The sequence below is a fragment of the Sceloporus occidentalis genome, unplaced genomic scaffold (genome assembly GCF_023333645.1).
Source record: "Sceloporus occidentalis isolate IW3139 unplaced genomic scaffold, rSceOcc1.0.p SCAF_4, whole genome shotgun sequence".
Classification (NCBI taxonomy): domain Eukaryota; kingdom Metazoa; phylum Chordata; class Lepidosauria; order Squamata; family Phrynosomatidae; genus Sceloporus; species Sceloporus occidentalis.
In genome coordinates this window covers 46,227,110-46,242,705 of record NW_028316984.1, presented here as the reverse complement: position 1 = coordinate 46,242,705, position 15,596 = coordinate 46,227,110, and the positions used below count along the sequence as shown (strand labels likewise).

Sequence of the window (15,596 nt, the reverse complement as noted above, 5' to 3'; positions counted from 1 at the left end):
GATCTCCCTTCGGCTTGACGTTTTTGAAGATGCCTGCGCCTTTCAAAAAGTGCGACATCTGCAAGGGCAAGGTGCCCGTTCAAGACCCGCACTCCTCCTGCCTGTTGTGCCTTGGACCCAGCCATGATCCCAAGGCTTGCACGCTCTGCGGATCCCTCTCTACTCAGGCCCGTAAGAACCGTGAGTCCCGGCTCACGTCGGCGATCGCCCTGGGGAAAGTGCAGGAGGGAGGTTCACGGTCCTCTTCTGTCCCGCCGCGGGCGCCCCCCGCTTCATCGTCCCGGGCAAGTGTCTCCAGCGTGGGATCGGGGAGAGTAGCCGTCCCCAGTGTGGTGTGCGTCCCGGCCGGGACCCCTTCCACCACCTCCGATGTGGCCCGTGGCTCCAAACCGCCCAGCGCCACCGACAAGCCCTCCAAACGCCCCCAGAAGTCATCGGGGGTTGAGGGTACCGAACGGGCCTCTAAGCCGAAGAAGGTATCGGGGGGCTCCCGTTCGAAGGAGGCTACCGAGCCTAAGGTCCATCTGGCCTCGCCTTCCTCCTCTAAGGCGTCCAAGACATCGCGCCATGCGGCACCGAAGGACGGGACCGAGCCGGTGCAAGGGACGAGGTCACCGAGGCCTTCGTCGTCGACAGCGGCCGCTGTCATCCTGGACCTCCCGGACAACCCGTTCTTCCCATCCGAGGAGCCTCCCAAGCATGGGAAGAAGAGGCGCCACGAAGAGGCTGGACGCGACCCTGCCCCTAAAAAGGCGAAGTCCTCCAAGGATCGGACCGCTACCGACCTACCGGGACCGAAGGAGAAGAAGCGCTCCCCCTCCAAACAGGCTCGCGCATCCGCTCCATCTGCTCCCCGTGACCAAGAACCGACACTGGACCAAGGGGCCCCGGTACCGGTCACGCCTCTGCCTCCTCCGACCATGGATTTCATCCACGGTACGGATGATACCGCGCCTCCTCGCTCACCGGAGCACCGGTCGCCCTCTCGCTCGGTAGCTGAAGATGAGGACGGCTTGCTCCGCGAACAAGACGTTCCGGACCTCTTCTACGACATGCAGTCGCGCCGCTACTACATGTCGGTCCCGGAGGACAAAGCCTTGAGGGAGTTCACCAAACTGAACCCCCCTCCCGCGGACCGGCCTCATCCTTCCACGTCGGTTCCGACCGTGTCTGTCTACGACAGGTCGTCGATTCCACCCCGTAGACGTGAGAGGTCGCTGTCTCCACCCCGTCGGCGCTCCCGTTCTTCGGTTGACTTTGCTCCAACCCGCCCGAGATCCCAGGTCAAGGTGACGGATCCCCTCTCTTCCGACCTGGACTCCGAAGATGAGCCGCTGCTACCCTCGGAGGCACCCTCGGACGAGGATGTCCTCTCAGGCTCGGCCTCCCCCCAGAGGATGCACAACCCGGAGCCATCTTCGCCGTCGGACGATGTCAGGTCCTTCACGGAGCACGTGATCAGGATGGCGAGGGCCCTCGACATCGAGCTCGCGTCTGCAGTGGACGACGCCGAGGACCCGGTTGAGCGTCGGGTGCATGGTCGAGTCCCCACTCCGCCGTGCCTACCTCTCCTTCCCTCTCTTCAGACCATCGTGAAGAGGTCCTGGGACTCCCCGGCCGCCCTTTCGGCACCCTCCCGCAAGGTGGAGTCACTTTACAGGGTCGCCCCGGCGAGTTGTCCCTGGTTGGCCGAGCACCCCCGGCCCAACTCTGCCATCGTTGAGGGAGCCCAACACAGCTTCGTCCCGAAGCAGGCCACTTCCCCTGTCGACCGCGAGGCCAAAAAGGTGGACGGACTCGCCAAGAAGGCGTACTCGGCTTCGGCGCTTGGGGTCAAGGCCGCCAACTACACCGCGTGCATGGGGGCCTACATCCAGACCCTCATGGAGCGGATCTCCCCCCTCGTTCCAGATGTCCCAGACGACGTCCAGAGGCAGCTGGTGGAGATCAGGGACGAGGCGCACTCCATTGGAAGCTGGCTAATCACCACTTCCAGAAACCTGGTGGACTGCTCCGGGAGGGCCATGTCAGCTTCCATGGCTCTTCGGCGCCACGCTTGGCTGAGGGCCTCCGACCTCAACCCGACCGTCAGGGCTGCCATCGAGGACATGCCGATCGACGGGACCGGCCTCTTCCACGCCGAGACCGACGACCGCCTAAACCGCAAGTTTAGGATGAAGGCGGCGGCGAAGAAGCACGGCATGTCCTCCGCACCGGCTTCTCCCTTCCGGAAGCGCCAACGCCCGTGGCAGCCACAAGGTCAGTCGCAGGGGACCTTCTCCCGGGACCGACAGCCCCAACAGCAGGGCTCTCAGAGGCAGCGCTTCCCCTCGCAGTCTTCCTCCTCCTCTGGCCGTCGTAACTTCCCGCCTCGGTACCGCAAGTCCCGCCGGCAGGACACCGACCAGGGGAAGAAGAGAGCCTGAAGGGACGCAGCGCGCTTCGTCTCCCCTTCACCCCTCTTCTTTTTGGACATCTTGAGGCCCTATCTTAACACCTGGGCCTCTATAACATCGGACTCGTGGGTTCTCGACATCGTCCGTAGGGGTTATGCCCTCGAGTTCCAAGAGCTCCCTCCAACTGGAGCCTTCATGTCCACTCCCCCCTCGGACACCCTTCTCGACGAAGTGCGCACCTTGCTTGCAAAGGGGGCAATCTCCTCCTTACCGCCCGACCAGTGTTCTCGGGCCTTTTTTTCCAGGTACTTCACGGTACCGAAAGCGGATGGGGGCATCAGGCCCATCCTGGACTTGAGACAATTGAACTTGTTCCTTGACTACCGTCGCTTTCGAATGGTAACCTTGGCTTCCATTCTACCTCTGCTCCACCAGGGCTTGTGGTTCGCGACCGTCGACTTGAAGGATGCCTACTTCCACATCGGCATCCGACAGTCCCACCGGAGATTCCTCGCCTTCGCTGTCGGGCCCGACTCGTACCACTACAACGTGCTCCCTTTCGGCCTGGCCACGGCTCCACGGGTCTTCACGAAGTGCATGGCACCGGTGGTGGCATACCTTCATCAGAAGGGCTTCATGGTCTTTCCCTACCTGGACGACTGGCTGTTTGCAGCCGAATCCCAAGACGAGCTGCGGGAGGCAGTCTCCTTCGCCTTGCGCCTCCTGGACTCCCTCGGGCTGGTCGTCAACAAGGAAAAGTCCCACTTTACGCCGACCAGGCAGGTCAAGTTCATCGGTGCCGTCCTCGACTCCGAAAACTGCCTAGCTCTCCTTCCCCCGGATCGGTTTCAGGCCCTGACAACATCCCTCAGGCCGTGCATCTCCCACAGAAGGGTGAGAGCCAGAGATGTCCAAGTCGCTCTGGGCCACATGGCGTCGACGACATTCGTCACCCCCTGGGCAAGACTTCGTCTTCGACCCCTCCAAGCCTGGTTCCTCTCCGTTTTCTCCCCGTTGGAGGATCCGCCTTCGAAGTGGCTCACGGTACCGAGACCGGTGGTTGCTTCCCTCAGATGGTGGCTAGACAGTTCCAACGTCTGCACCGGGATGTCCTTCCATCAGCCTCAGGCTCAGTTGACCCTAACAACCGATGCATCCCTGGAGGGATGGGGCGCCCACCTGCTCGACCTGGTCGTCAAGGACAGGTGGTCCACACAGGACAAGCGCCTCCACATCAACGCCTTGGAAATGCTTGCTGTGGAAAAGGCTTTGAGAGCGTTCGAGTTTGCGGTCTCGGGAAGGGTGGTCCTCCTCAGGACGGACAACACCACCGTGATGTACTACATCAACAAGCAAGGTGGTACCAGATCCAGGACCTTACTCGATCTCACACTCCGCATCTGGGATTGGTGCATCCAGAGACGCGTCCTCCTCCAAGCGATTCACCTTCCCGGAGAGGACAACGAGCTGGCAGACCGCCTCAGCAGATCTTCTTCGGTGTGCCACGAGTGGAGGCTCCATCCCGAGACGGTCAGCGACCTCTTCGATCGGTGGGGAACCCCCCGGATCGACCTCTTCGCGACCAGCTGGAACAGCCACTGTCCCCAGTTCTGCTCCAGGAAACGAATGGACGGATCCCTCGGAGACGCATTCGCCTTCCTTTGGACGGGAGAGCTCCTCTACGCTTTCCCTCCGTTCCCTCTCATCATCAGGGTGGTGTCCAAGATGGCTACGGACCGCTCGCACGCGATCCTCATCACCCCGTGGTGGCCGAGACAGCCGTGGTTCGCATCCCTTCTCCACCTCTCCAGGAGATGCTTCCTCCGTCTCGACCCTCGCCCGGACCTGCTTTCGATCCAGGACGGCCGGATTCTCCACCCCGACATCGAGAGCCTGCCGCTGGTGGCCTGGAGGATTCGGCGCTGACTACCTTGCCGGAATCGGTAAGGGCGGTGATCCTGGCTGCGAGGAAACCCTCCACCCAGCGCTCCTATGCCCTGAAATGGAGGAGATTTTGCCTCTTCCTGGACCAGAAGGGTTTGTCTCCTGCACAGGTGTCCACTCCAGTGGTGCTGGAGTTCCTGATGGCACTTTTGGATGGAGGGCTGTCTCTCACATCCATCAAATGCTACCTGTCTGCCATCTGTGCCAAATACCAGTTCGGGGGGAGGGTTTCTTTCTTGAAAGACCCCTTGATGAAGGGGTTCCTGAAGGGTTGTGCAAACCTTTACCCTCCTGTGTCGGTACCAACGCCGGCTTGGAGTTTGGAGTCGGTATTGTCCGCCCTCCAATCCAAGCCCTTTGAACCGATGGCCACAGCGGACTTGAGACTATTGACTTGGAAAACCGCTTTTCTTGTGGCCATCACCTCTGCCCGCCGTGCGGGCGAACTCTGTGCCTTACGTAGGGACCAGCCATTCCTGAGGTTCCACAAGGACAAGGTGGTCCTCCGGACGGACATTACCTTCCTGCCTAAGGTAGTGTCTGCTTTTCACATGTGCCAGGACATTGTGTTGCCCACTCTAGCATCCAATCCTACATCGGATGAGGAGCGACGCCTGCACTCCCTTGATGTCAGGAGGGCACTAGCCTTCTACCTGGACAGAACTGCTGCCTTCAGTAGGTCCGAGAGACTCTTCCAGTGCTACTCGGTACCGAAGAAAGGATTGCCTGTGTCTGCGCAGAGGTTGTCCAAATGGGTGGCTGGTACCATCCGCCTCTGCTATGAACTGATGGGCAAGCCTCTCCCTGGCAGGGTTCGGTCTCACTCCACAAGGGCAATGTCAGCGTCCTCCGCATTCCTCTCGGGGATTCCTTTGGAGGATGTCTGTAAGGCTGCTGTCTGGTCCCAACCACTGACTTTTATTAAGCACTATAGGTTGGACACCAGGGCCATCCGAGACGCAGCTTTCGGGAGGGCTGTGTTGGTTTCAGGATTACACTGATTGCACTACTGATGCTTATGCTTCAGCATTTATGTATACAATGCCACTGTTTTACAGTCTGTTGAATGTTATTTGCACATTTCATTGGGACTGGTCTTGCACGACCGTGTGTCCTCTTCTCAAGTTTAGCAATGTTGCTGCTATGCATTGATTTGGACATGAACAAAGGCTGACTCCTTTGGGGTTTAAGGTGTTTATTGTTACAATAAATATACCTTTGGTTTACCATAGCTTTGGTCTCAGGACACTCCCTCCGCCGCTACCTTAGCTTGTCAGTCTAAACCCATTTGTATGATTCGCAGAGACCACGAAGAAGAAGGACAGGTTGCTTACCTGTAACAGTATTTCTTCGAGTGGTCATCTGCGAATACATACAAATCCCACCCGTCCGTCCCCTCAGTGTCCTGCTCTCATTGGCTCTCTTCCTTCGCCTGCTTGGCGGAAAAATTGCGGAACTGGGGAAAAGAGCGGGAAGGCAGGGGCCTTATAACGGGTGGGCGGAGTTACCGCCAAAAAGTTTCAATATGTTGCAGAGTTAACTCTGCCCAGTGATTCCAGAAGGTTCCGAGCAGCACTGCGCAGGCGCAGTAAAACCCATTTGTATGTATTCGCAGATGACCACTCGAAGAAATACTGTTACAGGTAAGCAACCTGTCCTTTTCGGAGTCCAGTTCTTTGCCTGCCTAGTCAGAACAGATTGCCACTTAAACCACTGAGGATGAAGCACTTAAATTCTACAAGGGTTCAATGTGCTGAACTATAAGGGGACATGAGAGTCTTATCCCTTCCCAATAAAACTAATTTTGAAACAATATTTTTCAATTAATACTTTATTAACTTACACAAGATTCCATGAAAATTAAACTTTTTTTTAAAAAAACTCTTTCTTCCAGTAATTCACATTAGATGCCAGTACATACATCAAAGTACTTAGTTGTTAAATGCATAGGAGCCATGAGTGTAATTTGCGTTCTTATCAACTATGATCCAGCATATTGCTTAAGAGTATAGCCCTATGCATACAGCCCTGTTCAGGGGCAAATCCCACCAAGCTGAGTAAAGCCTAGGTAAATGTATAGGAGTATAAACTTAAGTGTAAAAAAAAAAAAAACCCTATCTAAACTCTTAGAAATTACAAATCATGATACCTGGTTTTTGTTCTTTGTCAAGGTACTTCATTTATAAAGTTCAAGGAGCTTATAACTGACTTGATTTCATATACCTATGGTCCAGCTTCATTTCCATTCATTAAAAAAAAAAGCTCAATCATTTTTTACGATGATGGGTTTTCATTATATTTTGGATGAGTTTCTAACCAACGATTGATAGCCATTTTCAAACTTCGGTTTGGCGTAAGTACAAGTCTCTGAAGAGGGAGATTTGTCATAGGACTGGAGTGCCTTTTTTTAATGAGCCAGTTTTCCATTGCTTCTTTTTCATAAGAATAGCCATCTGAAGAGAGAATTGAAAACATTTCTGAAAATGCATAAGTACTGTATTACGAAACAAGCCTAACTTTAAAAACAAATTTTAGAAAGATGCTTAACAGAACAAAATGAAAAGCTTCACATTCAGATTGTAAGCTTAATACAACAGAGAAAAATATTTTTTTAAAAAAACACAAATTACAGAAATGACAACCACTTGGGAACCTATGAGCACCTTTTTATCTGTATTTCAGCTCCAAGATATTAACTGAGTTGACTTTTCTGCTAAATAAATGTTGGCTTGAACCCTAGACCCACTGAATCTGCTGCTCCACCAATAAGTAAGTAAATCCTACTAACAGAGTGTGTGTGCACCCTACTTGGGACTAAACAGTGTTCAGATGACTATCAAACATCAAGTGAAGAATGAGTACTTTGCTTGTGTAGCATATTTCAAGCGGGTTGGACAATCAGGAAGTACTCATGCAAAGATTTAGCAGAAACCATTTATCTTTTTTTCTTTTAAAAAAAACCTAGCATGGGCTACTCCACAAACTACTTTCTGTATTTGTTGGATGTTACAATCAATAGATTCACCAAAGTTTCTGTCTCAGTGATGTCAAATAAATAAGCCACTGAAGAAAAGAACATACAACAATTTTCTCACTTTTTAAGAGCAACTCTAAATGTAATGTCTGCAATAGAAAAGTAGATAATCCAGAAAGGACATTATGTATGTCCAACCTATAGAAAGGTTTAACCACTGGTCTCAGGTAAGGGATTTTATGCAACAGAGCTGAGAATCACTGGTACCTGAAATTTTGGAGAAGCACTGCAGTGCAACACCCCACCCTAGTTTGATGGATTTTGTCATATGAACATATGCAGCTGCTTTATCTATTTCCTATCTGCTTGTGAATATCCAATAGATGACTCATGTGCGCACTACTTCTCCCAGAGCTGCCTCTTTTGAGGCCAAAGCAAACTTGGATTTGCAACTGTGCATACACCAAACCGAACTATGATAGTTGTTTGACCAATGATGTGTATTTATGTGGATGATACAAGTGTTTACAAGCATTTATCAAAGACACACCTTGCAAAGTGTGGATTTGCTAAGCCTTCCCTCTACTGACTCTACTATTGGTAAAATTTGACTGGAAACTCCATTGAATAGGGAGTTTCTATTTGCATATGGACATCTACAAACAAACATATCTAGGGAAAGCCCTGTTGGCAAACAAAGGGGCTTGTAGCTTCACAAAAGGATGGAGACAAACTGGATCTCAAAGGGAGTAGCTTTTTGTCTTGCTAATGAAATTTAAATTTTATTTCATGGACTTTAAGAATCTCTTGAGTACCCACATAACCAGGAAGAGGAGGAGCCTGCCTGCATTATTACCCCTTCATACCATCTGAACTGAGTACAACAACATCTTAACAAAATGCAGACCTGTGACTAACATCATTTTTTCATTCCTGTATGATTTTAACACCTTTGACTGATGAAAAAGGTCACTGTTTTCTGTGGATAAACACATTGCCAACCATACTTTTCCAAGTGTTTACTCAAGTGATTCTCAGCATATCTATTCTATGATTTTAATTGTTGTTGATTTATGGCAACCCTAAGGCAAACCTATCATGGGGTTTTCTTGGCGAAATTAGTTTACCATTGCCTTCCTCTGAGGTTGAGAGCATGTGACATGCCCAAGGTCATACAGTGGACTTCATGGCTCAGCTGGGATTCGAACCCTGGTCTACAGAGTCATAGTCCAACACTCAAGTCACTACACCAAGCTGGCTCATTTTAATAGTGGCTTTAAGATTTTTTCACCAAAGTGCATTGCAAATCTATCAGAGGAATCATCACAGGTGTTATGTAAGGTCCCTTGTGATGACATGTCTTTCTTATATAAAACACAAGCACACAAAACAGTGATATGGCAATAAATTGTAGTTGACAATCTGCATTTTAGTAGGCACTTATTCAGAACTGCTAAAAATAATGATTGCCTGGACAATTTTTCTAAAATACATTTTTTACTTAACATATAAGTCATATGCTTTCTGCAGAAGCTTGAACATTTTTATTTGGAGATAAATGGACATTTATTTGGATGCTACATGCTTTTCATCCCTGGTTTTCAAAATAATACTAAGTGATTTATAATAGGGTATAACCAATTATGGCTTTGGCTTAGTGGAAAGCACCTCTGGTCGTATAAGGTGGAGTAAAACAGTTCTTACAACTTCCCGCAACCAGCTTAGGTCAGTATCCCCATAAACTGCCCCCGAGTGGGCCCCTATTCTTCCACAGTTGTCTACCCCATTCTAAATATACATCTTCATTAACAGATGAGGCTTTATTTTGCTCTTAGATATTGAAGAGAGAAGGATAGCCTACCTGCAGCAATGACTGGCTCTTTCATAAGCTCTCTTGTTATGGGGCACAGGAATTCATCAGGTATTCCCAGACAGGCTGACTCCATCTCATTTCTCAGCTTCTCGATGTTACGCAATACTTTACTGCGAAGACCTAGGGACTCTGGAAAGGAATTTACATATTAGCTATATCAGACCAGAACAAACTTGAAAATAATTCAAACCAATTCAGTCAAATACAGAAATTTCTCCTTTTTCTATATCACTGATAAATATCCATCACTCCATCAAAAATGATATGCAGGGTTCATGTCCTATTCATACAACATGAATGTGAAATGACTCTTAAAGGTGAAAGCAGATTTTTTTAAAAGAAGCTGGAGGATGTGGTGCAAGCAAGAAGTGCTTCCTTTTATGTGAATTTCTCCCTGTGTACACAAATCCAAACTGAGGGAATAATTTAAGCTTCAATATCTGAAAGACAACTGTTTGCAGAAAGCACATAGACTGGAAAGTACTATGCTTCTCAACTAACACTGCCAAAATGAATGTAACTACTGCAGCAGCATAACCAATTTGACATTCTCAGCCAATAACGTCAAACTGGTCAAAATCACACCCCAGGAGTCACTTTTTCTGAAGGAAAATAAAAACTGTATCCAAATCTGACCAAATTAGATAATCTTGATTTATATTTATCATAATGAAAAAAATTCATGCAACCTAAGCCGAATTCTCCTTTAGAACATGGCTAAGTAACTGAACTTAATTGAATCAACTACTTATGTCTTGTAGCAATACTAATAATTCCTGATTTGTTTGATAGACTTCCATGCATAAAAAAATGCGAATGTGCTCAATGTTTGTTCAGTACCGAATATTCTGCTGATATTTTACAAAAAAACATAATAAATGAGAGGGGTAGAAGGATTTTGGTGAATGGGATGTATTTATATACATTTCATTAATCCTACTGTGTAACAGAATTGAATATGAATGAAAGCAAAAATACCTTACTTTGTTTTGATGCACTCTGCCGTCCTAATTTAAATGTTGCTAATGTTGTTATATGGCAATTAGCTTTGGAAGAGAGGCTAGTTCTATTTGCATGGTAATGAAGTATATTCTTCCAAAGAGGTGTCAAAAACAATCAAACAGCCTAATGAAATGCCACGTGAACCACCTGCTGTTCACCTTCTCTTCAATTAAAAGCCTCTGGGAGAAAACTAACATATGAGGAGAAGAACCAAGCAATTACCAGACAACAGTGAAAAGAGAAGTCCATGACTTGCACTCCCATAGTCCACAAACTTCAAGGGCACTCACTTATTTTTTTTTTAAAGACACAACAAAACAAAAAACACAACTGAAAATTGGGAAAATGTATATTTTTGAAAGGATACTAAGAGTTCTGTGTGATTTCCATAGGCCCATGGTGGTGAATCTGTGCATGCGTGCACGCAAAGACCTCTCTGAAGGTATATGCGCAGTAGCCCCTGTCATGGCAGAGGTCAGGAGGAGTGAGGGAGAAGAAGTGTTCTGTTTCTCCACCTCTACCATCCTGGAAATGCCAGTGGAAAATCTTTCCAGGGTAAGAGGGTTGAAGGAAAGGAGGCCTCCTTTTCTCCACCCCTTCCACCCTGGAAAGGCTTCCCCCCAGCATTTCCAGGATCGGAGGGGTGGAGAAACAGAGCCCTTCTTTCCTTCACCCCTCCCACCCTGGAAAGCTGGAAGAAGCCACCCCAGAAGCCACCCCCCCCCAGCACTGGGTGATACCCAGTGTGGGAATGCCACTGAGTTTGGGCATTCAGTCTCTAAAAGGTTCACCACCACTGCCATTGACTTAGGCATGTTTAATCTCAGACAGGCAGTAAGAGAAAAACAATGTGCAGCACATAAAAATGCTTGTAAAGTATGACATCCAAATGCTGGCATGCTGTTAGCAAAAAACCCAAGAAACTCATTTTCTAGTGCATGAAGTCCATATATTCAGCATGTGAACCCCAAACAACAAATAAGAAATGGTGCAATCTGATATCTCTTGAGCATCTAGCAGAAGCTAAATTAATTAATCTACCCAACTCCTCGTTCATCTTTTTTAAAAAAAATATTATTATTGAATAAAAACTACATAAAATAAGAATTGAATAATTCAAATAACAGCAACAAAATAACTGCAACAAAACTACAAACTACAAAAGATAAAAATACACATTTCTTAAGAAATGTAGCAGCTAACAGAATAACAAAGAAAAAGATGACTTCTATATATCTTCACTGTTGGTGTAATTCAACTCTAATTCCCATCCCTCCTACTTCTAATTATTAATTATACCTTATCTATCTATGCAAATAATTCATGTTAATTAATAAACGAACAATCCTCAAACTGTCCCACTCTTTTTCAAAAAGTCAATTATATTAGATTACCTCTATATGTTTTACTCATATAACAAAAATCTAATATTATTAATGATTTTCTTTTTATCCTAATAGACACTAACACCCTTTAGTTACTTTATTCCATCATTAAGCTCTCCCCACTTTCACTATGATTCAAATACATTTTTATTCAATACTTTAAATTTGTTACTTCAAAATTTTCAATAATTTCCAGTAAAACAATCCAACATTCCACATTCTCCAAAACCAAATAAATTCCATCCTCTTGCATTTATTTCTTGGGTTTATACTTCACTTGAGGTTTAATGGGAATCCCAAATAAAAATTAAGCCAAGTAAGGAAGAATCCTAAATAAATACAATCGTCCATATGAATATTTCTGTCTCTTTCCACTTTAATTCATTCATATGTTGTATGTGAATTTGCCAGGGGTAGTAAAGAGTGCACATCACCATGTTCTCTAAACCTATATGGTACAGAGTTTTTTAGACAGGCAGAATAACTTGTACTTTAGCTTTTAGTTCTCTATAACCCACATCTTGTCACTGGGAGAACTCAGGGGTACGTATGGCAGTGGGTCTTAGAGTCATGATAAAGTGACTTGGCACAACTATGTTCAGTTTTAAATTAAGCACCCAAATTTAATACAAGTCATCAAGACAAAAATTTAAAAATACTTATATAAATAAGGGCCTCATATCGGTAATAATTTTGCACTAAGAGAAAAACAGGCCCATCCAACTAAAAGACTGCCTGATATGTTTCTATTTCATTACTTTTTGTAAGAATTAATAGAAGAGAGTACATTATGCTAAGTAAAATATTTTAGATTTTGTTTACCCACTACATCACATAACCTGTCTCATTATGACAAGCTCTGCCAAATCTTCTTTTATTTTCTTATTTGTAGCTCATAATTAGTTCTCAGTGGTGTCATTAAAAGTCCCAGTAGTCAGGCAACAAGTTGTTATGTTGTTTTTTTCACAGAGTGCTAGTGTGTGCACTGGAGGTCAGCTCATCTAGGGACTGTATCTTTGGTCCCACTGCTTTCAATTTTCATATAAGCTTACCATCAGCATTATCTGATTAGTCTCAGCTGATAAACTTGGCAACTTTGTCTTCCTTGAATTTCACAGGCATGCATACATAAGCACTTTCTTCTCCCTTTCTTTCTTTTTCTTTCTTTCTTTCTTTCATTTCCTTTTTTTAAAATGTCTGACAAACTATAAACATTGTTTATGGGTTCCAATGTTTGAACAGAACGGTAAGGAGTAACTGTGAACTCTAAAGCCTGTAATGAGATCATTTATCAATTGGTATTCAATAGAGCAGCACTAGCACCACTAGGCAGAATAAAAAAATCAGAGAAACAACCAAAAGGCAATACATAGACATTTATATTAACTTAATTACACTGAAGAGAAAATAGTGTGCTAGAATGATCTAATAACTTATGACACCACCCAAACACCAAAGCATTATAGAACTGAAACAATTTGAAATCATGCAAGTCCATTCCCATCTTCCATGCACAACTGTATTCACATCACATACATTAGAGTGGACAGCCCAGAACAGCTGTTAAATAAGAGATACCTAGTACAACACAGGTTACATAAATACCGTAAATTAACCCAACAATATGCCACACAGAAAGATGAAACCCACAGCCATAATTCTGGAGAATGTTCCTTTTCGGTTCTAAGGGTAACTCCATAATTATATTTTACACTATTTATCTAAAAATGTAAAATGTCAGCAGGACAAACCATGCCTACAAAGACAAATAAATATGTATGATCAGTTGTATCTCACTCTTGTAAGTCCAGGGTCTGCAGCAAATTCAGGTAATGTGTAGAGTGGCATTTTAAAATATAATATGTCAAAGTGTTTTCACAAAAGTATCTCCCCCAACCCCCATAAACAGGAACTTCTCTTAATTCTCCAGACAAGCTTACTCTTTTTCTAACATATTTGGTTCACAAAACAGCTCTATTCAACATGCCATTTCTGGTTAAAACTATCTCTGGTTGGGAGGAAGGAGCTTCTGAAGATGATGGAACATACCTGGCTTTAAGCACAGCCCTAATTCAAATTTAATTTCTATTACCATAGTCTAGATCAGTGGTTCCCCTCTTGGGCTTCCAGAAGTTACTGGACATCAGCTCCTGAAAGACCCAGCCAGCAAGGTCAATGATGATGGAGTCTGGAACTGTAATCCAGCAGCATCTGAGGACCCACTGATCCAGAAAATCTACTTTAGATAGCATATGGTCCTCATTCTTGCTTCCTTTTATGTACACATTTCAGTCCTTATGTGCAACTATGCCTTGTTCAAGAGAACTAAAATCAGGGGATGGTAGGTGTGTCAACTGAAGAACCAGGAAACTCTGCTATTTTAAAAGACAGAGGCACTACAGATCTATAGCAGGCATGCATAACCTTTTTGGTCCCAAGGCCCACAGCCATGATATACTGGAAGGCTGCATGTGCATGCGCACTAATCCACACATATCGTATATACTAGACTATAAGTTGACCTCATGTATAAGTCGAGGGCAGGTTCTTCTTTGTGCTCTCTGCAAATCAGACAAATGGGTTTTATCTGCACCTGGCCAGTACAACTCAGCAAAAACCCATTTGTGTGAATTCGCAGATGGCCACTCAAAGAACTACAGTTACAGTAAGCAACCTGTCCTTTTGCAACCAAAATTATGGATTTTGATATGACCCATGGATAAGTCGAGGTAAAACTTAGGGGCATCTAACAAAGGATGTAAAGGACGAAGCAAAGGAAAACACTACTAAAGAACTTAGAAAATTCCAGCAGGCATAATTGTTTGTGCTCATACTAAAGGCTGGACGGATTAAGAAAATACAGGGGGGTTCAGTGATTCCAGGGCAGATGACACTTTTGCCTTTTACCAGGGAACGTTTTTTTTTAAATGAGAATTAAAGTACAGTACTTACATGGACCCATGAATGAGTCAGCTTAGGTTTTTTGGGTCAATATTTTGATCTACATTTCTAGAGTTATATATGAGTATATATAGTATATAAATATAATTCTAACTGATTAGCATATTTTCCAACCAAGCATAAAAAATACAGGTCAATTCTTTGTAAAGCTCATATTCAGCATATGATAGAACATATCAAATAAACAAACAAGAATGATCATGTAAGGCTTATTTTTTAAAAATTGATTTACCTATTTTTAAATCATCAGTCAAGCCTTCCTTTGTAAGACTCAGCAATTCTTTACCATCAATGTTGTTCCTTTTGAAAATCTCAACTAGATCTTGTAAGTCATGTCTGCACAACCAAGCTGAAACATCTTCTTCAGACCAATTATCAACAGCTATCTTTGGTTCCTCTATTAATGCACTTCCTGAGAGAAGATTAAAAGGAAAAAAAGTACATATCTGAGATAAAGCAACTGAAGTATTGCCAGGAATTTTGACCATTGACACAAAATTTTGACACATTCTGCACTTAAGTAAAGGCATATGTTGTTTCAATTATGACTTGTTTTTAATGGAGTCTATCCAGATTGCCACTCAGTATAGTTCTGCTTCTGCTAGAAGAAGGAGATAAGGTGGCAATTTTGCTGATTCCTCCTTTCTTATGAAATGTCATCTGCTCCCAAAAAACCTGGTTGACAGACTATTTCAGAAGCATGAGATGTGGCACTGATGGTTTGATCAAAACTGACAGTCTTTCCCTTTCCCCTTTTCCTTTCTTTCTTCTTTCCAGCACGGAAACCTCTGCTGGATCTTATTTTCCTCCTTTAATAGAAGATCATATTGTTTAAAAAAGATGTAAATTCATCTTGAAGCTAAATGCAAGATATATTTATTGTGTCTCTGCATTTTTCTTTTTTCTTTTTTAACCACTCAAAGCTATATTAAAGTTCAAGTACATTTCAGCTGTCTAAATTCCTTTTCAGGATCATAGGATCAGTTATGTGTTTTAATACTATACTAGTGTACCGTATATACTTGACTATTAGTCGACCTCATATATAAGTCGAGGGCAAG

General features: G+C 45.1%; 1 protein-coding gene across 13 annotated transcripts in view; it reads right to left on the bottom strand.

Annotated features, from left to right (window-relative positions):
* Positions 1 to 6,187: 6,187 nt before the first annotated feature.
* Positions 6,188 to 15,596, bottom strand: part of WDSUB1 (WD repeat, sterile alpha motif and U-box domain containing 1) — a 37,192-nt gene continuing 27,783 nt past the window's right edge. For 11 of the 13 annotated variants that reach the window (XM_089519945.1, XM_089519946.1, XM_089519940.1 and 8 more), the window contains 3 exons: positions 14,768 to 14,947; positions 9,176 to 9,316; positions 6,188 to 6,793 (listed from right to left, as the gene is read on the bottom strand). In XM_089519945.1, the coding sequence (XP_089376071.1) occupies positions 6,615 to 6,793; positions 9,176 to 9,316; positions 14,768 to 14,947 (500 nt within the window). In that variant the 3' untranslated portion in view covers positions 6,188 to 6,614. Of the gene's footprint in view, positions 6,794 to 9,175; positions 9,317 to 10,106; positions 10,380 to 12,632; positions 12,848 to 14,767; positions 14,948 to 15,596 lie in introns of those variants that run through there. The other 2 variants (XM_089519950.1, XM_089519951.1) reach the window with 2 other exon arrangements.